The sequence below is a fragment of the Atractosteus spatula genome, chromosome 1 (genome assembly GCF_055471065.1).
Source record: "Atractosteus spatula isolate fAtrSpa1 chromosome 1, fAtrSpa1.hap1, whole genome shotgun sequence".
Classification (NCBI taxonomy): domain Eukaryota; kingdom Metazoa; phylum Chordata; class Actinopteri; order Semionotiformes; family Lepisosteidae; genus Atractosteus; species Atractosteus spatula.
This window is the reverse complement of record NC_142706.1, coordinates 3770289-3795422: the sequence shown is the minus strand read 5'-3', so window position 1 is coordinate 3795422 and position 25134 is coordinate 3770289. Positions and strand designations below refer to the sequence as shown.

General features: G+C 42.5%; 1 protein-coding gene across 1 annotated transcript in view; it reads right to left on the bottom strand.

Moving 5' to 3' along the window:
• Nucleotides 1-258: 258 nt before the first annotated feature.
• LOC148840430 (uncharacterized) overlaps nucleotides 259-25134 on the bottom strand; it is a 31189-nt gene continuing 6313 nt past the window's right edge. Inside the window, exons 9-30 of the mRNA XM_088926792.1 lie at nucleotides 24117-24271; nucleotides 23566-23774; nucleotides 22820-22959; nucleotides 20514-20672; nucleotides 19666-19789; nucleotides 19372-19575; nucleotides 17783-18663; nucleotides 16930-17069; nucleotides 16225-16353; nucleotides 14029-14357; nucleotides 13263-13396; nucleotides 11286-11414; nucleotides 10273-10520; nucleotides 9233-9398; nucleotides 8635-8836; nucleotides 8274-8404; nucleotides 7246-7406; nucleotides 6388-6542; nucleotides 5288-5494; nucleotides 4491-4585; nucleotides 2479-2603; nucleotides 259-2225 (exon numbers count right to left, since the gene is read on the bottom strand). Of these exons, the coding sequence (XP_088782918.1) occupies nucleotides 1972-2225; nucleotides 2479-2603; nucleotides 4491-4585; nucleotides 5288-5494; nucleotides 6388-6542; nucleotides 7246-7406; nucleotides 8274-8404; nucleotides 8635-8836; nucleotides 9233-9398; nucleotides 10273-10520; nucleotides 11286-11414; nucleotides 13263-13396; nucleotides 14029-14357; nucleotides 16225-16353; nucleotides 16930-17069; nucleotides 17783-18663; nucleotides 19372-19575; nucleotides 19666-19789; nucleotides 20514-20672; nucleotides 22820-22959; nucleotides 23566-23774; nucleotides 24117-24271 (4477 nt within the window). The 3' untranslated portion in view covers nucleotides 259-1971. The remainder of the gene's footprint in view (nucleotides 2226-2478; nucleotides 2604-4490; nucleotides 4586-5287; nucleotides 5495-6387; nucleotides 6543-7245; nucleotides 7407-8273; nucleotides 8405-8634; nucleotides 8837-9232; nucleotides 9399-10272; nucleotides 10521-11285; nucleotides 11415-13262; nucleotides 13397-14028; nucleotides 14358-16224; nucleotides 16354-16929; nucleotides 17070-17782; nucleotides 18664-19371; nucleotides 19576-19665; nucleotides 19790-20513; nucleotides 20673-22819; nucleotides 22960-23565; nucleotides 23775-24116; nucleotides 24272-25134) is intronic.

Here is a 25134-nt window from a genome sequence, read left to right as displayed (position 1 = left end):
AAGAGAGGCGTGGTCTGTATTCAAAATCATAATTTGATTTTTGTGAATGTGGCCATACACCGACCACCCTTGGCACTCTTTCTTGTGGTTTTCAATATGACAGTCAGGGACACAGTGCTGTACAATACAGGCATACAGGCTGTATCCCTGCCATCGTGGGTCAAAGGTCACAGCAGTGAGCAGAGTTGATTTGTAGTAGTCAACCCAAACAAACCAATCCCAACATTTCACAGCAACCGGAAATGATAAAGTCTATCATCATTTATATTTATTGAATTTTACTGGCTCATGATTAAGAAATAATAAAAAATAAGCAAAGTAAATTCAGGAAGGATAGTGTAGTAATCCTCAAGAACGCAATTGGCCACATCTCATTTTTCACATCTACAAGTGATCTTCATGTCTTATGTTGTTGATAAGTCTCAGCTGGAATATCTCACTGTGTTTGGATATGTACCCATCTAGGCATCCCAATATTGGGTCTATTTAATTAGCAACCAAGAGTGAATTCTGTTGTCTGTCAATGCTTAAATCAATCTGGGCCACTCCTGTGAGAGGCGTTAGTGGTTTAAATGGGTTCTCAGCAAAACGCAGCTCCTTGGCAAAGCCAGATCATTAATTGATTTTGAATAATGAAGGAGCTGTCTGTTCCAGTCAAAGACCAAATTCTCTTATGAAACTTAGGACTCAATTCACAGGACTGTGGCTAAGGCTGTAACTGAAACTCTTTTTGTTAAAAAAGTCTAATTTAGAATAGAAAAGCGTCCCCAGGTTACATTGGTTAATTGGTTACATTTCCTTAACTGTTTCATTTCTTAGTATGAAATAACCCTCATATCCAATAGTATTTTTAAAGACGTATTTTAAGTGTCATTTAGTAATCAGTGCTTTAAAATTGAGGTGTGCTGCATCGAGTCCAAGACTAGCAGGCTGTCCTGTGATGTCCCAGCCAGAGTTTCTCCTGCCGTGCCCCTGTTGCTTGCTGGGATAGGCTGCAGCTCCCCTGTGACGCTGTATTGGATGAAAATGTACGGAAGGATTGAAGAACAGGAGGCTAAATAGTTTTGGACAGGAGCAAAGCTGTTTTCTATTGAAGACCGACTTCATGTGGTAATAAATATTACACCTAATTTGATTTTCATTTTATACTGTTAAATTAAACCCTGTGACTCAGAACACCCTGCAACAACTTAACTGTTTGATATGGTACCCAGTGAAAAGCAAGAGGCTTTGAAACACAAATTCTGAAGAGTTAGAATGATTTAATTAATTTGAGCATGAAAAATGGCTCTTTATTGCTGCGACACTTGACATCTTGACAAACTATCCATCCATCCGTTTCCTAACCTTTCTTCCAATTTAGGGTCATGGGGGAGCTGGAGCCTATCCTGGCACGCGACAGGCCCGAGACGAGGTACACGCGGTACAGGGCGCCGTCGCGGCGCACGCACACATGCACACACTCGCACCACGGCCGATTCTCCCTGAAGCTCATTCACCCACCAGTATGGTTGGGAGTTGGATGAAAACGGGAGCAACCAGAGGAACCCCACAAGAACAGGGGGAGAACACACACACTCCACACAGAGAGCACCCCAGCTTCGGAGTGCTGTGAGGCAGCAGTGCTCAGCACTGTGCCATCCTGCTGCCCTGTGTGTGTGTTAAATCAACTTTAAACTGGAAGATTTCTCATTTTAGAAAATACATCTTATAAGGTAAGTGAACTGCAATAAAAACCCTGATTGTACAGATTCTTTCGAGTAAGTTTAAGGGAGGATTTTTAGCGTATATTTCATCATCATTTGGGAAAAATGTAACCTGATAAAGTGAACTATGCCTTCTAGCAGGACAGCAGAGAATAGGATACAGTAAAACTGCTCCTCTATCGGATTAAAATGTCATCCCTATCCCACTGTGACGGGGGCTGGAGTGATGGGCTTTGCGTGGCTTGCTGTTTTTCATGTACGGAATTCAGCATGCGTCTTTGCCATCCTCCTCCTCCTCCTCGCTGGTGCTCGACTGCTCCGCGAAGAGGTCTGCTCCCGCGCGGGACGATTTTTCTGCGATCTTGGACACGAGTGCCATCGCGATGAGCGCCGGGCTGTCGCTCAGCCCCAGGAGGATGGTTTTGCGGTCCTGGGCCAGCGAGAGGCACCGGATGTTGCTGTCGGGCGTGAAGACGGACAGAACCGTGCCGGCGTTGAGGTCCCACGTGCTGACGTCCCCTGTGTGAAGAAACGGTACCGACTGGAACTGCTGCCCAAACGGCACGCAGCACACATGATGGCCAGTATCCGGCCCCCTGATTCGACAGCTTGCGTTCAATTATTTTCTGCTCTGTTGTTCAATAGGACAGGTTTCCCAAACCTCTTGAGCACAAGAGGTGAGCAGAAGGGGAAAATCTCATCATTCCATTTTCCTCTTTCCCACAGTCCAGCGGAATAAGTGACATCCAGATACCGTTAGCTCTTCACTCACCTGCTAGTAAAATTGCTTTTGCTCCTTCGTCTATAACGTGCAGTTTACTGTTCACTCCCATTTCCAGGGTTTCGTAACCAGGAATGGTTTTGTGCGCTTTTCGGAAAGGATCCCAAACTTTAACCCTGGATGAATGAAGAAGATATATTATTCTATGCAGCATGCTCACTTATAACAGGTTTTTGCCTCCGCTTCAGAAATGAGGTATTTTTTTACCGGATATTATTATAAAACAAAGGTGCTGTACATGCTTTTCTATATACATGTGCAAAATATTAATTAAAACCCAAACATGTTCAGTAGACTACTTTCCATATTGATTTTTAAACGGAAGCACCTTGGGGAAAAAAAATCACTGTAAGAGGAGATCTGTAGAGATTAGACTCCTGTTGCGATCATCATGATATGGACATTCCTTTGGTCTGTTGTGCACAACAATTAGGGGACCTTCTGACATCCAGCAGGGAGGTCTATACAAATCTTAGCCTTGTCAACAAAGAGGATGCGGTTAAGTTAACGTCAGGTCCTTAGTCAAGTTTCGAACATGCTGATGGAATAAACGCTCTTGATAAGCAGGACTTATTGGGGTCCTTGATTTTCACCAGACTTGACATTCAATGGGTTAAAATCACCTGTCTGTAATCAGCTCTCACTAGAGGGGTGATTTAGTGACTCTCAGGGTGTATCATGCTTTGTCATAAATGGTCAATTAACCATAATTACACCCAAAAGCATTTAATCAACGTAAAAAGAACGATATACTTATTATTTTCTAAAAACATGCACAGATATGTTTTTTTGAAGCTCACAATACTTTACAGCGTTATCATAGCAGTAATTCACACAACCGACAGCAGAGGGCAGGAGAGTACCACATCTAAGTTTAACTCAGGCTTTGTTTGTAATAAATAAAATGATCTTTGTGAACAGAACTTTTTAAGCTGTAACTCTTCAAAACTAAAAGTAAAAGAACTTATATAGTCTATAATACATTCTTAATAATTCCATCCATCCATTTTCAAAATGCTCCATCAACTTCAGGGTCTCAGGGGAGCTGGAGTCTATCCCAGCTAGCAAAGGGAGCAAGGCAGGATGCACGCTGGATGGGATACCAGCCCCATCTCGGGGCAAACACAAACATGCACAGTTTTCGTTTTTTTAAATGACTCTGCCATGACCAACAGCACAACAGCACAGCAACCTTCACCCAGAACCTGATTTTCGGATGAAAAATGGTACCACTGGGGCTCACCAAGGGTAACCCTCACCCCGTCCCTAGCTTAACCTCAGAAAAAAACTGTTCTGGGACACAATTAGAACCCTTGGTGCATCTGCAAAGCAATATAAAAATATTTTAAATGATTTTTTTCTACAAATTGAAATTCAGTGGACACATCTGGTCTTTTGAAATGCATTAACTGTTGGTCCTAAGTTAAAATGGCATCAATAGATTTACCCCTCCACTGTCTGAACATGAAATAAGCGTACCTAAGAAATAAAAGTATCCAAATTCAAATAAATGGTAGGAGATTGGGAGGAAAATAATTGAATTCAGTGTTATTTGCTTAACAATGGATAATGTTGAATTAATTATGTTATAATTTTAAAATGCAAATTATAAAAATTGTAAACCATCAAGTCCTGCCCCACTCACAGATGGCATTTTCTATTCAAAGACAACACTGGCAAAGTATGCATCAACATTTCCGATTCTCTGTATCCGTCTCCTCGACCTTCCCTATCCATAGAAAAGCAGTTCCCGTTTGAGGAAGAAGGGATTTTTCCGTGTTGCTGCTGGGTTCCTTGCCTTTCTGGCCCTTCAGACTGAAGTCCAGCAAAGACTCCGCGTCGTCTTTTCATCTCCAGGCGTGACAGGTGGCTCGCCCCCAGAGCGCTCTCTCAGACACGCGCGGGTGTTTCCCCCGGGCGGGGGAAAGGGACCGCTGGGGTCAGAACTCAGCTGGCGCGGAGCTCCCTGTCAGAGTTCCCAGGGCTTAGTGTCTGGAACTTACCTGTTGGCCTCCATGACGCCGAAGACAAGCCTGCTTGCGTCGTCCGTGACTGCCAGGCAGCTCACCCTGGGCTCGTTCTTCAGGCGCTTCCGCACCTGGAAAGGCACAGCGTTCCAGCTACTCATACAGCGCCAAGAGGACTGCAGTTCAGGCCCGTTTTCAAAACAAAAACCCCATGTAGTTTAATCTAACTACATAAAGAGCCTGAACTAGTTTAATCTGATCTCCTAATTAGATAACCGAATCTAACTTCTACATATATATAAAACTTGAAATAAATATGTTGCCATTTGTCTGGATTATTCTTGTCTTTTTTATTTATAACAGTACATATATTTTTACGTTTTAGGGACACTTAGTTGGACGATACGTACTACTAATCTCAGAGCCTGCTAGTGAGGTGTGTAATACCCCATTCCTGCCTCATGCCACCAGACTTCACTGCTGCCTGGGATCCATGCTGTCTGTACTGTATATTCTTTTATTTTGTGTAATACAGTGTTTGCCTTTCAATTCCAGGTTGTTTTTTCTTTTTTTTAATATGTTGAATGTAAATGGGTGTTACTTGCCTATTGTAAGTTTAACATACAGTATGCACTGCAGTTGCATTTGCTAAACAACCAACCGACCAACAAGCAACAACCATCAATCAATCAGTCCATCCATCCATCTATCCATCCAACAATCCAGCAATCCAGTAATCCAGCAATCCAACATAAAGTCTGTATTTGTGGTCCTGAAGTGGAATCCTGTTATTCTGGGAACTGTGTGTGCTGGATGCCTTGACTTTCTCCTACCTTTCCAGTCTGTAAGTCCCACAGTGTCACGTAGCTGGTTTTCTCTGTGTCGCTGTAGTTCGAGATGGCCAGGTAGTTGCCGCTGTAAGTAAGGGCGGCACTGTGGAGGAACAGCAGCGAGGCCCGGTCCTCCAGCGTGTGGGTGTGGGTCCGCGTGGCCAGGCTGAACACGTTCAGGTGATGCGCGAAATAGGAGCACACCAAAATCTACACAAAGAGAGTCAGAGACACACAATCGACTCGCCTGCAGTTCAGACCAGAGCACACTGACACACATGAAGGAAACTGGTTGTAAAGCACACTGGCTCCTAGACGCTATTTTAGAACAGTACGGAGGACGAGAGAAGGGATTGCCAGTTGAGTGCTGTAGTTCAGACAGGGCCTGGGCTCTATGCCATATTCTCGCCCAGCTGTGACCCTGTACAGAGATGCACAGGCTGTGGGAAACTGGGCTAGCCTGTGTCAGTCAGTACGCCCTTGCCTTGCCAGGTCACTCACTCTGGGAGTCTCCAGGGCTGGCGGTGAAAACAACTTTACTTTCAGCAGCACGGTCACAGGAGGTATAGAGGTGAACTAAGATGGCTGACAAAGAGGAGATTGAAAAGTCGGAGAGGTGCGAGCAAAATTTATCTAGCTGATTTATGCGAGAGAAAAAAAACATTTTATTCAAGCAAATAAACTTGTTTTTTGTTTCAAACATTCAAAACTAAAAGCAACAGGGCTCCTTAACCTTGTGATGCCTTACTGCTGTACAGGCACAGATAAACCTTTCATTGCTTTAGATCCAACCTCTCATGCCATTCAGAATGCAGGTACTATAAAATGCAAGAAGTCATTTGCTTTGCACTAACTACCACTCACTGAGCCAGCTGGGCCAAATGGTCTCCTCTCCTTTGTACCTTGTCTTTTTTTTTCCTTCTAAATTTCTGCAGCTACTGTTTTTCAAGAAGGAAATCAATACTAAAATAAGAAGCAAGAACGGCGTCATCCCTCAAGAGACGCTAGTGTGCTGCATTATTGATGCCGCGGCTGCTGTGGGTGTCCTTGTGGTCTCTCACGAGGCGCCACAACTTCACAGCAGCCCCTCCCTCGCCGCCTACCTGCTCGTCCCCGCTGAGGAGGTACAGATCAATGGCGTTGTGCTTCTCATTAGAGAGCTGCTGGAGCTCTCCTCTTTCCCTTTCCAGCTCCTTCTCCAGCCTCCTCTGCTTCGCTGTTTTGGTCTCGTTCCGACGTTCCCAGGGAGTCATGCGGGCTGGAAACAGCACAAGAGAATGAGTCACCCGAGCCAAAGAAAAGCGCAGCGGCCGAAGAGCCGCCAACAGCTGTGTATTTGCGACATCAGATGCACAATAACACCGCGTGTGTATATAACCGCGTCTCTGACAGCTGCCTCTGAATGACCTTCAACAATGGCACAGGCCAGCTCTAAATTAAACAATCTCTACTGCAGTTCTGTTCTCGAAACACTCTGGATTCTGTTTTTTTTAAGTCTGCTCCGGCCTTCACACCTCCTAACCTGCTCCAAGCACAGATGTCCAGATGTCTACAGTTCCCTCTCCTAGGTACAGTAGAGGAGAAAGGTGGGACCAGGCAGTAGTGTGGAGTAGTGCCCGGCGTTCTGGACTTGTCAGGGGAAGGTTGCTGGCTCAAATCCTAAGTGGGGCACAGCTGTTATAGCCAAGTGTAAGGTATATCACTCATGTGGCTTTAGCTAAAGCCCCTGCTGTATAAATATGTAGATATTTAAGTTGACTGGGACAAAACCATCAGGCAAATGCATTTCTATCTTTTTTACATCATGCACTTAGGTGTGAAAACGTGGAAAAGCCGGTGTTAATGAACATCATACAAGAGCAAATGAACCCTTATTCCTTCTGAACACAATTGTTGCGGGCAGTTAGCCCCCATCGGTGTGCTGAGACCCATGACTCAGTAGAGTCCGACGCCTCACAAACCTTTTGTTCTCTTCACTTTGGACAGGAGCTCTTCGCTGTCTCTGTCCTGAGAGCCGAACACAGTGTTTGCTGCATAGGACACAAGTGACTGCTCCTTGTGAAATGGTTTTAAACGGCTTTTGATAAATCCTGTTTCAAGGTCCCAGACGATCAGATGGTCTCTGCAATTAAAATTTGTTTCCATCAGCTTCTGAATGTTCAGTGGGCTAAAAGATGACCCTTTATAAGACTATAAACAAAAGTAAAACTACAGGACTATAAAACCTACTGCTGCTTTAAAAGGAAAAATGATAATGACTTTTGAATACATTTTCCTCTCTTAATGATTTCAAAGTTCAAAATGTAGGCTTTACCCACACACATCAGCATTTTTAGTTCTGATGCTTTGATAACTATTTTTTCAGTTTCAGACATTTTTGTTTATATTTTATGAAACATAACTTCCAGTTTCACAGTTACAGATTCTGCACTTCTTACTCTATAAGTAAATAAAAATAATGCTGTATACAGTTACACATTTTATATGTTAACACCTTTACAGCAGTATCAAGTACAGTAAGAGCCTCCCTTGTATTAACTTAATTTGCAATGAAGGAATGCTCTTTTATGACTCTGAAGTCTAGGTCTCTTAACTGACAGATTGTCATGTTATGCAATTAATATTCTCAAAATCTAAAGTTCCTTGACAAAAAATTATCCCAAATTTTCCAACAGAGGACAAAGACACAACAGGGTCAGCTGTTGTGATCCTGAACGTTTCCTAGAAATGGCAGTTGACAAGAACCTACAAAAATGTTCCTGATGTTTAGTAAAAGAGATGATAAAATAGAGTGAAGACCATTATCTTTATAGTAGTCTATTATTTTTCAATAATAACAACATTATTATTGTAACTGGTGCATGTCCAGCACAACTGCTAGCACGGTGAAGGGTCAGGCTCTCTGATCTGAAGGCTCCAGCCCTTTTGAGTTTCATAGTACTTATATTTTTTGACTTGAAGTATTCATTACAAGTAAAAGCATCCTCACCTGTTCTCAGAAAGTCCCAGCAGTAGGTCTCCATCTATAATCCTGTATTCATGCTTTTGACAGGGGATGATGTACAGACCAGTCTGCTTTTTAATGTACTTCTTCTTTAGCAGGTCATAGATCAAGAGTGTCTAATGAAACACAAAGCAAAGTGCGCAGTGTTTAAGGTACCTGCACTTAAATGCACAGCCGTTATTACCCTGAATGATGTCCGAGTTGAAGACCTATTATCAGCTCAACACTTCAATGTGCTCCTCTCTGAGGTATCCTTGTGGGCGTCTGACACTGCAGTTTCTGAAAAGCTCACGCGCGATGTGGAACGAGCGAGGAGCAGGCCCGTGCTGTCAGCCGTGGCTTGTACCTGAAAGATGGGCCGGGGGGTGTCTGTGAAGCTGGCCGTGCCCCTGTCCGTGAGGATGAACAGCTTCCTGTCCCTGACCAGGGCGATGTCGGTGCTTTCGTATAGCCCGCGCTCCAAGCTCAGCCGCTTGACCCGACAGCGCGACTCCGCCAGCTTCCACACACTCACCGTGCCAGGCGTCACGCTTCTCCACACAACGTACCTGTCAAAGAAATGTGTCTTTTTACTTACAGTATGTGTCAGACACGCATGGACCAATGCACGCATTTTACAAAATGAATACAAAATGTTGTATGCAGCAAAGATTGCAATGCAGTATGTATAAGAGGAATAATAAGGGTTCTTTTTAACTTCACAATTTGCCTTCTTTCATTCCTAATTTCCCATTAAACTTTCAGTTTTGAACATAATATTCCTTATGTTATTTCCATCATCATGTTGCCATTAGCCCCACATAGCACAACTCGTGTGCAGTGACTTGACATCTGCTTGTAAGACAAGTAGAGAAGAAGAAACTGAAAACACCTTCTGCATCTCCTGCCTCTTCATCTTCATCCTTCTCCCTCTCTTTTTTAATTCAACAGACTTTAAGGCTCACCTGGGATATTTCTTCATGGGAACAACATCCTCGGCCCCATCACTTTTCACTTTGTACACATTGTAGCAGAGAGACTGATCGTTGATTCTAGAGGCTAAATTCCACACTCGGATGTAGCTTTCGTTGCTGCACACTCCCAGACAGAACCGAAGGTCAGAGCAAGTACCTTCAAGTCAAAAAGAAGAAGTTCAGTTTTACACATGTCTGAGGCACCGGTGCATTACCATAAGGAATCAAGTCATTAAGAATATACAAATGCTATGGTAGTGGCCGCCATCCTAGTCTTTAGTATCCTAGAAGCCCTAGAATGTACAGTATGTGGTTGCTGTGATTCCAGAGCAATGTAAGAACATGTTGTTTACTCCTTCCTTAGAGAACACAAGACTGAAATATTTATTTAGCGCATCAGCCATTTCATCAACTAAAAACATCCCCAATGTTACTCAGATACACATTTCTTCATCCCCTCCAGTTTTTCTGATGCTGAATTTGGGGAAAATATTCTTTAATTGCATCCCATTCCTGTTTAATAGCTTTATAAAGTGATTTCTTTCTCCTTAAAATCATATTCATTAATTGACTAAAGCACACGGGACACTAGTTTCCAGCCTTTGATTTGTTTATTCTTGGTATGAATCATAACTGTGCTTCAGGCAGAATATTTTTAAGCTGTTGTCATCCATTCTCCACTAATTACTTATCTATACTTTCCCATTAAACTTCTCAGATCCTCTGTTCCATTCCTTCACAGACTATTTCCTGAAAGTGCAACTGTTTGATTTGGACATAGGAAGTTGTGTGATCAAGTCAAAATCTAAACAGTTGATCATGCATTGCCTTTTATCACGAAAAAGAGGGGGCATTATTTTGGAAAAAAACAATCAGGATTATTTTACTAATGAGGAAAGGGAGTGTCTTTGATATACCAATATCCATTGATTATCCATTGATAATCCAAGTTTTGCAATACTGTGCTCAGTAGCTCCTTAAGCTGAAATATGCACACACACTTAACTTTGCACACTGCCTGATACACTGACCTGCCATAACCAAGCCAGGAGATTTCACCATGTGCTTGTGGTCCTCTGTCTCCAGGTTCCAGGTGACAATCTCGCTGGTCCCAGTAGCGGCTGAAGGGCAGAACGCCACAATGTGGGAGCCCAGTCTGTTCACACTGAGGTCAGAGAAAGGGTCGCTACTGCACCCCTTGATTGAGCGCAGATACGCAAAACTCTTGGTGCTGAACAGCTCGATGTGTACGATTTCATTCTGCCTCAGGTACGGGTACCTGAAAAAGGATCACTTCATTGTCTTAAAAGTGAAAGTTAATGTTCCACTGGCACGTTGTACTTGAATTGCAGATCTTACCTTCCAAAGACAATATAAATTGTTTTAAAGGTATGTTAAAAAGAAGGCTGTGTGGCTTAATCTAAATACAATGCGTATAGATCAGTATGAAGTTGCGTGTTGTCATAGCATCTCTACTGAACCTTATCTCATGGAATTGTAATACCTCAAAGCAAATGAGCAGTGTGTGGGGCTGGACAAGATGACTTTCTTATTATGAAACAATACACCAGAGTAACTCCTTTCAGTTTTGTCAGCAAGATAAAAGTGAAAAAAACGACTGCCAAAAAGAAATTAAAAGCGTCAAAGCTACATCCCCGTCTGTGTGCCTGTGTGTCTCATGGAGAGCAAGCTGGGGTATGCAAAAAGACAAATTCCTAATGCAAGAAATTGTATATGGCCACTAAAGTGATCTTATCTTATCTTATCTTACATTATAGAGGAAATACCTCAAAACTTCGTTCTCAAACTGAATTTCATTGTGATGAAAATCAATGATGCCTAAAATGCATGCTGAGATAAAGTGATTTGGTGTACACCGTTTTTCCTACCATCATGAAATCAATTGAACAATTGATGAAGAAGTCTCTTTTCTTGACTCCAAGTCAAATGCATAAAGGCGTAATTGCTAACTCTTTAAAACAACAAGTAGAGTTGAAACCAAAAGTGTTGGTTTCAGAAGATGGCAATTACTGGGAAACTTTACCTGCAAAAGAGCAGGAAGTAGTCTGCAGTCACTTCGACTCCTTGGACAGAGGCCGCTGTCTGCTGGGCAGCCAGCTTTGTCACGACCTCTGCCTTCCTGGCACTGAGCACCATGGCCCCCTTGGCACTCCTAGACGACAAAGCCATGAAGAGAGCCTGTCAGAGAACACCTCTCCGCACTTGAAAGAGACTCCTATTAAAAGCGGCCCGCCGTATATCAGCTGTTACAGCATCTGACAAGGCGAAAATGGTGGAGGCTGTGTGTAAATGGTTTAACAGAGAGCAGGGTGCCTCGTTTTCTCCGCTCACCATAGCTGCAGCCTAGGGCTTCTCTTTTAACTCTTTTCTAACCGGCAGCTGAGCTTGAACAGAAGAAGGAAGATGCTCCACCATTTCATCTGCCTTCTGATTTTAAGAGTCTATACAGTACATTTAAGGAGCACAGTGTATAGATCCAGAAACATCAATATTTCCACTGCTCTGGATTTTGTTTTTGTATACAAAGCTTAAAAAAGCATTGCTCTTATAAAGTCTTTCACTGCAGGGTTAACAGTCCCAGGCAGTGAATGGAAGAGTACTTTAAATTTAAAAAAAAAAACATTTACATCTGCATACGGCACATGAACACTCAGTGGCAAACACCTAATTTTCCCCATTTCTCCTTAGCAACTCAGTTTTAAACCTTCTAAACCTTCTTTTTTCATTTAAGGAATTGGACAATTCCATGCCTTTACCCTAATTTTTGTATTGTGCATTCCTCCTTTTAAGTGCTAGAAAAAGACAGCTGTTTCGTTTTTTCTACAGGTAAGGTCACACATGGAAGAAGGAGAAATGTCCTTCTAGGTTTTGCTTTCCTTATAGCAATTGAATAGCGTGTGTGTGACATACTGCTGCCAGAGTAAACCTCTGAGAGAGAGAAGACACTTTTCATTTTAAAATAATTTATCAGCCAGGTACAGTTTCAGTTACCACTGGAGGATGTGATCCGTCACTTTAATCATATAAAGTGCTGAAAGATGATAGTTGAAGACAAAAGATAAAATGTGTCTCTTATTGCTACATCAGTTCAGGAGCATAAATTCAAACACCCGTCTGTTACTAAACAGAAACATCGCCCAAGCAAAAAGAGTATCTTTAATATTGAATTACACCTTTTGGCATCTCAGAAGTATCCTACATTAACAATTAAGGAACTCTTTTCAGCTGCTGTATGTAATACTGTATGTCTTGGAATTGTGTTTACCTGGTTTGACAAGTTGTTTACAAAATGGAGAACTAACGCTGTTCCTGAATTTGTACATTATTTAATAATACTGTATATACAAAAAATCTTTGAACTAACTTCATGTAAATGCAGATAAAACTGCCCAAAAATTTTGGCTTCTGGAATTTTATCTATGATACGTCTCAAATATTGTTCAAAATTGCAGACTTTATTCAGGGTGGCAGTATGACTTACTGTATGCTGTTTATGTAGCAAAAATCTAAAACAACACTGTAACTGAGTGTCGGATATACTGAATGACTAAGACTAATTTTCTAGTGTACTAAACAGCAAGCATGCAAATATACCCCACAATTATAGATTCTTTCCTTCAGAGAATAGATAGAACAATTCAAAATGATGTTAAATGAGATCATTTATATTTTCCTTGCTTAATATTTCAGACAAGAAGGATACAGAAACATTTCCATTTTACAATTAACTTTGCTCTCATATGAATTTTAAACTAGTGTTCATTTGCAAGTCATGTTAGTGAAATAAACACTTGTCACACAAAGTGTATGAAACTCTGTAAAGGGCTACAATAACTATCCTCTGATATTCTGTGAAGGGGTTATTATTGCAATTGTTTAAGTTTCAAATGAATGGAATTCTAAACAACACATTCCAATCTTAAGAAAAAAAGATCAAAGAAGAATATTAGGCTTAACATTTGTGATAAGACACGCTCCCATGTTTACTTTTGATACTGACCTATAGGCAAACAGGACATAATCTTTCACAGAGCCGCGAGAAACCAGGATGGAGCGGTCTTTGTGAATAGGGTTGTCATCGGGAGTGATGGTCACATCATAGAGCAATCTGCAGGAGGCTGCCAGATCAAACACCTACAAGAGACAGGGGCTGTTTATTGTCACAAGGGAAAAAATCAACTAGTAAAGTTCTTCTCACACTCTTCTGTCTTCAATTGTTACTTTTAATGCCTGCAATTCAAAGGACAAAATTGAAAAAATGTATTTTTTTATTTATGAAAGTAGTGTAACTTTAAAATAAACATTTTTTGCATGTTTCTTTTGTAAGGAAATTATAGAATTTTATAATGAATTGAATTTTGTAAATAATAAGCTTGAAATAACTGTACATCTTATTATGCTCACTCCTTGAATATCTTCTGCACAGGAGGCCTGCAGTTCATGCTAGCAGCATCATTCAATCACTCTGACTTAAAAGCTATAGGAGAAAAACTCAAAGGTGTTGCTTATAGACAAGAGGTCAGCTGGACAAAACGGCAAACCTGAGCTGACACAACAGTGCCAGTTCCCAGCACATCAGTTCCTCTTGTGTAGACGATTTGCCAGTTATTCTTTGCACTGAAACCAGCAGCTGGAAGCCTTTGCAGAGGGTAATTCGAAAGCAACAGGACTCTGTCACGTGAACAACAGGCGCAGGTGTTCGCCGGATCCACCCTGTGATGGACTGGTCAAGAGGATTAGACAGGAACACACGCACCAGTGCTCACCTTCAGGGACTGACTTCCATCATAGAACACCACGAGCAGCTGCCCATCGGAAGCAGACGTGGCCACTGGGACGTCAAGGGAGCTCTCCGAGAAGACCATCTGTCCGGAAGCGATGTGCCACACCTGCAGGGTCCTCCTCTCCGTCAGTGCCACCAGAGTGTTGCCCAGGCACAGAGTGAGGGAGTCGACGCCGCTCCCGACGCCCCGAATGGTTCTCACTGCTCGGCCGGAGTTCAGGTCCCATATTTTCAGCGTCCGGTCTCGGGAAGCTGTGGCTACCACAGGCTCCTCCTTTGCTCCGGCGACTGCAGTGATCCCGCCAGCGTGGCCTGCCAGCGAAACAGACCAGCCAGTGGTGAACACTGCTGCCCTGGAAGCACACTCAAGAGCGCAGTCATGTCTGTTGTTTATCGCTCTTTACACCAACAGCATTTTCCTTTTCAAGCTCAAAAAATACAGTACTGAGGCCACAGTTTGCAAGAGGTGCACAGAGGGAAAATATTGCATAATGGTAATAAATGATTACTTTGTACCACTCTCGTCTGTATCATGAATTTTCTCACTGTTATGTTTTTATAGTTCATTGCTTGCTTTGAATGGACGTTGCCTTGGATAGAGACATTTAAATGAAGTGATAATGTATTTATTTATTGCGCTAATAAATCACTAAAAGTATGTGTTTTGTGAACTCCATGACGTTCTTTGTGAAGTGCGTCATATAAGATGCACACTGGTTAACTTTAATTGGCTATTATAGTCGGCAGTCTAATTAATTTCTTAAATCTACAGTAAGCCAATAATATAATGATATTCACAACTGGGCAAAGCCAGATCCCAGCTGTCTAAAGACAGGTCTGGAAGTCAGCCAGACAGAAGAGCAGGTACAGCAGTATCAAGGTCCTCAGTCAGGCTCAACATTTTTTTTAAATTTCCCCAGCAGCACCATAATTAAAAGACGTCTTTGAACATGCACCTAACAACTCTTGTTCCTGTTTCTCATTATCCTCCCACGCTCCCTTGAAGACATGCTGTTCAGATGGATTTATTGAAATTGTGCTCCAAGGTGACGTTGTTGCTAACGAAGGGTGAAGATGGGCGACACGCAGCATTTTCTTTTCAGCACAGAGCACAGACGATCAAGGCAAATGCGGTGAATTGTTGCAAAGGAGGTGCACTAATACCGTGTCTTCAGTTTACTTAACTTAACAGTTTAGTTAATTTTTTTAGCCAGAATGCAGAAGAACATGAAAAGTGACTTTAACATTCTTTATAAAGACAACTTTAGTAAATACGGCATTTTCTGAAGCAGCTCTTCCAGGTGTTTCTATTCCTACAGTATCTACAGTATGCAGCACAGACAAAAGAGCTTTTCTAGCGGCCGTGAAGGAAAAACAGGGAGTGGAGCTGACGGAACCTCCCCTGAGAAACTGCTGCTGTTTGAAGTTTGAAGGAAATAAGAATCTCCTAGCGATTTTGATACAAAGTCAGGAAACTGCACATCAAACACGAGTCAGAAGAATTCATAACTGAACATGAATCATGTGAAGGCAAACGAAGGCTAGATTTGTGACACTCATGGAGGCCCTCAGTGTTCATCTGACATTGATGATCAACAGCTCTCTTTCTCAATGGAAAGCTAAGTTTGTTTCCAGCCACATTTTCTACAATGACCTTTGATGACAAAAATGCAGGTCAAAGTTTCTTTTTGCAGCTAGCAGCTCCTACTGTCCACACCTTCTCAAATTGATTATTTCTGTGCATTGTGGTTTTAAATGACGTGCTAAGTCCTAATGTCCATCTGCTTCGGTTGAATCCAGGAGTTAAGTGTAATTTAAAAACACCTGAGAGCCATCGTTTTGAAGGTTCAGTGAAGTGTTTGAATTCAATTTTTTTTCCACAGACATCACACAGACAGACATCTGCTCTTTCCTTAGTAAATGAATTCCTGTTAGTTGTAACTAAATTTATGTTTCTGACATGTACTTCAAAACGGTGATATTCTTGGGCTTTTATTGCTGCTGTTGGTGATCTAGAATATAAACAGCAGGTCACATACACAGGGGACACCTAACTCATCCCTGAGGAATTCCTAAACAAATGTTGTAAGAGAAAAGGCATATTAACCCCCACCCTCTATTAACTGTGGCCGGTACTCCCGAAGCACCTGGCAGGCGCTGTGAGCTGCAGCTCCCCTACCTGCCAGCAGGCGGTGGCCCAGTCCTCCTGGGGGCAGGAGGCAGGTGAACGAGGGCAGGAGGACAGGCACCGAGGAGCTATAGCACTGGGACAGCAGGGAGTGAAGGTGCGAGAACTTCCTGGGATCACCTGGGGGCATTCAAACCAGACCTCCCACTTAAAAAAACAGCCTAGAACTGTAAGTCTACACAGCCCTTAACGCATTTGAACCTGTGATATTAGTCAACGGTGATTGCAGCAGTTAGGTGTTTACTGAAATATGAGTAAAGACGCTTTAACTAAATGAAACATAAGAAAAGGTTATGAGCTCCTAATAATACATGCAAAAAAGGTCAAAAGCCTACATTTTGTAAAAAGAGTATTAAATATTTTAAAAGGCAGGTCACACATTGTTTTTTTGTAGTAAAATCTATAAATATATTTATAATTTGAACATAAAAAGAAAACCTTTTTAGGACCAGAGTCAATATAGATCAGTGATATTCACTCGTGGACCTAGAAGGCAACTGCCCACCGAGGTTTTGCAGGACACTCAATGAGTCAAGACTTGGAGACTGTGGTAACATTGACCATCTAGCAGAACAGGTGATTCAGTAAGGTCATGAAGTCCAGGGGGGAATGAAAAGCAGAAAACCCAGCTGCCCTCCAGGACCAGGAGTGAATATCGGGGAGGTAGACAAACGTTCTTCCGAAGCGACGGAGTACCGGGCGCCACTGGGCGGTCAGTGGAGAGGACCTGATGCAGACGCCCCACAAGCTGGGAGGCCAGCTGGCACGGGTCCTGAAGCAGGGTCTGCTGGGACAGCTCCAGAGCCTCGCTCAGCACATGCACGTCAGCCAGTTCCCTGATACAACACGACAGCTCAGGCAGGAAACTACGCAATCACACCACGCATTCTGCACGCACGGCCAAAATGAAAGGCCATCATGCTCATTAGTCTTTTTTGTCTAGAAACATGTACTCAGATACTGATGGTGGCAAGAACAAACTCACCAAGTCTTAAAAACTTGAATCCAGTTTTAGAGTAGCCAGCACAAACACAGGGAGAACATTCAGCATGGACCATGAAGTGGCTCCAAGGTGGAATCAAATCCAGCTCCTATTTTCTGATGTTCTTATGTAAGTCATAAGAATCTCTCATGATAATTCACTGTGCTCATGTATAGTAATCCACTATAAATTCCTCTAACCATTACTAAAGTTGTGTTCAAAGAACACATTTTATTCATCAAAAGCTTTGCTATGGAGAAAAAGTTAAGGCAGTCACCAGAGAAATATTTAAAACACTACTATGAACACTATTGTGAAGTTCAGTCTGGGAGCATTGGTGATTATTTCCTTTGGTTTCTGTTTTATAAAAAGATGCATGTATTCAGCTATAGACTACTGAACAGACAATTTAATCTGTAAAAAAATAAAAATGTAGAGCCAAGATTTAAAAGTAACAGGGGCACAATAGGTTCTCTGCATAATGATTATCATACTGGATCCCAGTGTACTGCAACTGTATAGTAGTACAGTATACTAAAAGTATGGGAAAACATTCAGTATGCATACTTCTCTGGAGTAATGGCTGCCTTCAGATCCTCTTCGACATCAATAATGGACAAGCCCCACAGTTTGTGCAGCAGAAATTCATAGTTGAACAAGCACTCGGTCAACAGGGTCGGGACCTGCCCGGACTTAATTAGGTGGTATGGCACTCCATGAAGTTTCCGGATGTTGAAGAAGTAGTTCTTTACCGAGTCTTTTTCCAGCACCCACGCCAGTGGCTGGAAGACATGTGTGGTTGCACTGTTGCCAGGATGGGGCGATTTCTTCCCTAAGAAATAGTCCGCGTACTCAGCATGAATGGAGAGCCGGACTTCCTTGGACTTCAGGTATCTCTGCTCGCATGCTTGCTTCATGGTGGAGTGTGCCCAGTTGAGCACGTACGTGTTGTCTGTGTTCTGCTCCGTCAGGTGACTCCCGAAGTCCTGCCTCAGCTTCGCCCACAGGACATAAGGCAGCCTGGGAGCAGAGGGCCTGTGGGACAGCTCCACCTCCCGCATGGCTGCCTGGTCCAGGGACAGCAGGTCTATCAGCTCCTCCTCCGGGAGTCCGTTCCGGGACAGCGTGATGAGAGACGCGGACTTCCTCACAAGCTGCTCGCCGTGGGCCTTCTCCAGCCTTGCTAAGACGGCCTGGTACAGTCGGGGGAGGTCCCCCGGCAGACGTGTGCTCGACGGCGCGGTGAAGGAGGCCCACAGCCGGCTCTCCGCGTAGGCGATCTCAAGATACAGAGGGCAGGGGCAGGACTCGCAGGTCTCCGTCAGGAGCTTCCACTGGTCAGCTCGGACACTTCGGCCATCCCTCTCCAGCTTCTTCAGGAGCGTCTGGTGGATGTCTGCTTGGCTTAGAGGGCCCACAGACAGGAAGTGCGGCTTTGTGGCCTGCCTCTGGGAAACAAGACGATTACTGTTTAAAAACAAAATGAAGGGGAGGCGCTGTTTTTGAAGAGCCTAAAAAATGTACTGTAGCCCACACAGGTCATTTCTAAAGCCCCCTGCAGTTCTTTTTATTGCCAATAGATTTTGATTTCAGTTTTCAGTGTTCAAGCATGTCATTTAATTTTATACACTAAAACAAGGATGTTACATAAATAACAAAACAAAAATGAAGCCTGTTTTAACCATATACATAATTTAATATCAAAACATTGCTCAATTCTGACATTGAGAGATGCGATAATTCACAAAAAGCATATAAAAGAGATGTGAAGGAAGCCTTATCTTTTTAGGTCCCCATTGTGTCTAAAACACTCCCTATTTACTATAAGTAATGATCCATGTCTTATGAAAAAATATTGCATAAAATTTATATGGATAAATGGCATATCAGCCAAGTTAATTCTCAAAATCCTTTTGTTTAATATGGGTTTAAGGATTTTTAAGACCAAATATTATTAATTTATTATTTACTAAAAATAAATCGGATTTATTTTTCAATTTCATCCTATTCCATGTAATGATTTTTCATTTCATTATTCAATTTGTTGCATTTTCTTGTTCTGTGTTGAGTAGGAAATAGCCCTTGTTAAAAAGCCCTATTTAAAATAGCCCCAGTTAAGGTAGCTGTGGAACTACAGTACACCTGGTTCTACACACCTTCAATAGTTCTGCACAGCTGGACTCTGGTGATGCGGATAATATGAGATACACATGCTGTGGAAGGCAAGCTGGGAGCCAGGAGATGTCCGAGTTGTGCTCCTCAGAGAGCTCATCAAGCCCATCCAGAACAATCATGACAGGGCTGTCTTGTGTCACAGACTCGAGCAGGGACAGAAACTTGTTCGAGAGCTCCTCCAAACTCTAAAAGAAAGAGGTGTACAAACCAGCACCGTTTACAGACACACTGAGGAGGCAGTCAGGGAATTCAGTGTTAAATACGTGAGACAATACCTGGGAGAAACTGGCGGGCACATTGTGCACCTCACAAAGCTGAAAACACAGGCTCTGAAGCAACAAACGCACATTTCTGCTCTCTCCAGTGATTCCAATGAAACGGACAAGAACCCTCACATCTCTGTAAAAGAGAACTCACAGTTAATAGACAGCACTTTCTTTCAATGGGGGGCAAGATATTTTCAGGGTGAATCTATGCGTAAGAGCTAAGTAAGGTTATAAACGAGAGAAAGCCAGTCTAGATCTAGTTGATTACTAGTAGCTAATTGATTTCTAGATCTCATCCAGCTGTTTCTTGAAAGAAGTAATGACATCGGTTTCAGCAACCTGGCTGGGTAGCTTGTTACAGACTCTCATTACCCTTTGTGTCTCCTGTTTGCCCATGGATTAACGTCTCCGTGTGAATTGAATGTGGGCTCACAGGGGCAAATAATCAGGAGTGTGTAGCCAGAGACAGGCTGTAAAGGACGTGTGGACGTTGCCTTCACGTCCACTCTGGACATGTTCTGTAGCAGTGAGTTGAGTTAATTAACAATTAGAAATTCCAAATTGCAGCATTAAGAAAACTTGTATTTTTAAGGCTGAAGAAAATGGAAAACAAAACATGACGCTTTGGTGATAGGATTCTGATCTAGTTAGCTTAAAAAAACTTAATGGTCTGAATTTTCCTGATATAACGGGGCCGTGCTTGGATGTTCTATATCCTGAATCTGCCTGTCTACTCTGGTGGAAAAACAAGCTTTTAATACAGGACAACAGCAAGCAGCCCTTCAGCCATACAGTCTACCTTTCTAATTTCACCAACCGGGAAGGCAAACATTCAAGAGAGAAGACTTGACACCCACCCTGGTACCCAGCTGGAGGCCAGAGAGGCCACTCTGGCCATGGTCGTGCTTTTCCCAGATCCTGGACCCCCCAGCAGGACCACCGGCTCCCGGCTGGCACGCTGCACAGCCTCTCTCAATCCCACCAGAACTGACTCCCCTGGCGAGCAACGTCCGTCTCTGGAGAAGAAAGGGGATAAATGCAACAGAACAGGTTAACTGCAAAATGAGCAACCTGCTTGTTTCAGGTTGTATCAGTATCTAAGGATGCTCAGAAAGCTGGCCTATTCGCTGCAGTGTGATGATGCTGCGTGGACCAGCTGGTTCACATACAATTGGGACCTGCAGGAACACTTAGCAACGGGACTCACCAGTCTCTGAATATCGGTGCTCCTCACAGCCTTCCTAAAGTGTTACACAGGTGTTGCAAACTCAACACCTGGTGGACCTTGTTTGTTCCAACTTCAGCCAATTAAACAATTAACCTAATTATCTCCTTAATTAGCCTGGTGTTTTCCTAAGGCCTTTTACAGTTGATTACTCAAAACATTCACATTGTGAAACATTGTTTGAAGGTACAATTGTCTGGCTAGGATTACTTCAGTTATGCAGTTAATTAGAAGTAAGACAGGGAATGCAAGAGATTTTTGAATCACTGGGGCAGGTCTAACATTATGAATGTCTCCTAACATGTGAGGCAGTGTGGAGTAGCAGTTAGGACTCTGGACCAGAGTTTGTGTATTCCAGTCGGACAGGCATACATTGAATACTTGATGTATTGCTCTTCATTCAGACTGCCCTAGTAAATACCTGCTGCATAAATAGATACCCTTAACCACTTACACCACTTGGGGTGGAGTGGTGGCTCTGCTGCTAAGGATCTGTGCCTGTGGCTGGAAGGTTGCCGGTTCAAATCCTGCAGCTGGTAGAGGAATCCTACTCAGCTGGGCTCCTGAGCAAGGCCCTTAACCCCAGCTGCTCCAGGGGTGCTGTACAATGGCAGACCCTGTGCTCTGACCCCAGGCTCTCTCCCTGTCTGTGTCTGTGCCTCTCATGGAGGGCAAGCTGGGGTATGTGAAAAGATAATTCCTAAAGCAAGAAATTGTAAAGGGTTAATAAAGTGATGTTATTATTATAAAGTTAATATTGCAAATTTGTTATTAATTGCTTGAAATGTGCATAGGTCCATTTATATACTGGATAATAAACTGCATTGAGGTGTATTACATATCTCCCATTGGCTAGATCAATAATACAATACTGCGGTTTACAAACTGGATCAAAACAGCAAGAATAAAAGATTGTTGGAACTCACAGAGTATGTCTGTGGTGAATATGCAGTAGAATCTCTTCCTCAGTCTGTCTTCTAAACATTTCTCCTCTCCTGACATCAGGGGATTCCCTGGATGTCTTAGTCCTTATAAGTCTGAAAGAATTTAAAAAGATCATACTCGAAGTGAAATGATTTTTAAAAGAAATCAAACCAGGGTTTGAAGTGCACATTAAGGAGCATACAATACAATTAATTAAGTCTTAGATGTCCAAAACCAGTGTGCGTGATAAAAGTTCATGATTTGGACTAGATTTTGACTACGTGGTATTTGAAGGTTAAGCATTAATCATCTGGTCTGCTGTTACTTTCTCCTGAGTAAGATGACTGACTGATTACAGGAGGAACACTACACATTACACTAAAGCTGTGCCTTACATGTGTTTAGACTGAAAGTCAGACACACTTATTACTCTGTCTAATTAAAGTTTTGGCACGTTGTCTTTTACACCAGACTCGATTAAGGAACACGGCCTAAGTAATAAGTGTATCTGAAAGGTTTACTCCAGTGGTCAAACAATTACCCTTCTCTTTTTTTATGAAAGCACCAAGCACAAACTCTATTTCTTAAGGGGGGTGAGAAAGAGTAACGTGATCTCTAAAAAGAAAAGGTATCCTGTATGCAGAACCCTGCAGGCATGCATCAGGTATGAGCAAACAAAGTGGCCAAGCACACAACAACAAGTTGCCTTCTCAGCAGCTGTTGTCAAGGCTGTAGTAGACATTCTTTGTTTTAGAAATCTCTTCCACAATGAATGGACCAACCTTCATAGGTACAGCAACATGGTGCAGGCTTCCTCAAATACATGAGGTCAGCTACAACTGAAAATTAGCTCTCCATTCGGTATTGTGGATAACGTACATATATTCTGCTGTTACGAACCTTAAAATCACAAAACTGAAGTTAAAATCAGAATCTGTCTAAGAATGCGTCACCTTCAGCCCTGGGGAGTTCCTCACACATCAGACACACTGTGACGAAATGAGTTTGCTTTACCTGTTCAGGTGAGCAAGGACAGTTCTCTGGAAGTGGCTGCAGATGCTCTGGGTGTAGTAGAGGTGGGACCTGTTGAGCTGGGGGCTGATCCCAGCTCGGCCCCAGCCCACACTGTACTCGTAGATGTTCGTATGACGTAGCTGTTGTCAAAGAAGAAAGACGCACAGCGCAATTGTTTTTTCATTCAGCTGAGCTGAACATACTGTGTTTGGAAACTGAACCAAGTTTGAAAAACCAATGGGATAACTGTCCTACAGATGTAATGTGGTTTTTTATCAGCCCTATTCATTGATATGCACCCTTATAGTACACAACAGCTGCAGTATTAAATTTGCAGCAGAAAAATGACAGATTGTGTAGGAGCCAGATGCCCATCTTGGATCTGCAGTGGATTAGTTTACAGTTGCCGTAGTCGTCAGAGAAGCTGATGGAACATTATATGTGTGCTCTGTTGCTTGGTACATTTCACATCTCATTCCTATACCTCCACATCTCCCTCTGGCTACATCTGCAGTGTATATAAATCTCCCTTATTACTAGCACCAGCTCACCGCCACTGTTGAACAGAAGTGACTGACTGTTTACTGGTTCCAAAGTTTCTCCCTTCTTAATGGCACAGTTACTCTGGAGCAGACAGGTGTTAAGCAACGTGCGTCTCCATTAATGTGCAGCTTGCATTAATGTGCTGATTTAAAATCAGCAGAACAGGAGGTGCGAGAGAGTTGAAGGAAAGAGAAAAATCTGACCTTTGCATGTATGCTGTCCATAAATTTCTGGTGGGCCGCATACAGAGTTTCATTTATTTCTGGTTGGCTTGTTAAGATATCGATGTAGTCTGATGCTTTCTCACTTCCCAGGTTGTACTTGATGTCCGTTATGGTTCTCTTATACCAGTGGCAGTGCTCTTCAGGGGGACCAGTTGTACGAAGCCCCTGTGCGACTTCAACGTCCACAACTGAGAAAGAAACAGAAACAGAAATAGATCTCAGGAATCAGGACTGGGGATGACAACGCAGCAGAACTAGATGTATTGAAAGTGTTTCAAGATCTGGCTCAACCTGGCCAAGGGAGTATAGGTAGCTGCAGAGGTGGAGGACAGATATTTATAGTTTTGTTTTTAAATTAGGTGACCGCTTCAGGAATGATTATGAGTTAGGGAGCCGAGATGAAATTGAACTTGGCTGCAGTCACTGCTCCCAAACGGTCCTTGTAAACTCCATAAAGTAACTCCAATTACTGCTCTGGAAAACTTGAGCGAATCTTCAAATACTTTGGGCCGAGTCGAAGGCGCCCTGACCTGTCCTCAGGAGAGAGGAGGCGCTGTTCTCCCCCCCAGCTGCAGGGCTGTGCTCCTGGAGGGCCTTGCAGAGCTTCTGAGAAGTGTGCAGCCAAGTCTTCTTCGCCTGCTGTCTTCTCGATGGGTCTTTACTGACAAAGTCTTTGTAGTGAGTGCTGTGCGTCCAAAATAAACACAATCAAAGAAGACGTCTTTAAAACACAGGTATTTCAACTAAATTCAGCACAGTATAGTGAAACAGATTTTAGAACTATTATTATTATATATTATTACTATAGAATTATTCTTCGTTTTTTAGATTCGTACTTGCATTTATTTCTGATGAAAAACTCTTAAAAGTCTTGCAATTACCATCTCCCACAGAAAAAAAAATCTTGTGTCATTTTGAATTAATTTCACATATTAGCTTCTGCTTTTGCACTTTCCAAACTTTGAAATTACTTGGGATCACAATGCCTTTGTTAAGTGACTTTACAGGCACAAATTGACCTAGATTTGATACTGTCCCCCTCACTCCACAACTGAGTCAGCAGAAATCTCCAAATTAATTTCTTTGAATAATTAGAAATTGTTCTAGCATGCGCCTCAATGATGAATATAAGTGTGAGTCACAACCCACATTAAAATGGTATGAATTTTTACATATTTTAATAGGCTTTAATACCTTTAGAATAACAAGCTGTATTCAATAAATCAGATGTTTTACCCACTAAAAATATAGAGGCACCCTTGATTTTTCAAAGATTAAAAAAAAATCCTTGATAACATAAAAAGAACCGCATAACCAGAACGGTTTGCATTTCTGAAGTACCACTACATCCATAAGCCACAGAGAGTTAAGTAACAAATAATAGGTTTATTCCATGCTGAATAGAGAAGAAAAAAAACACAATGTTTCGGCTGTGGTGTTTTCTTTCTTTTCTTTTCACCAGGGAATAAACCTTTCCTTGTTCCTTTAAAGCCTACGACTGCTGACACAGCTCCCCACCTGAACTACTTTATTATACTTAGTTGTGCA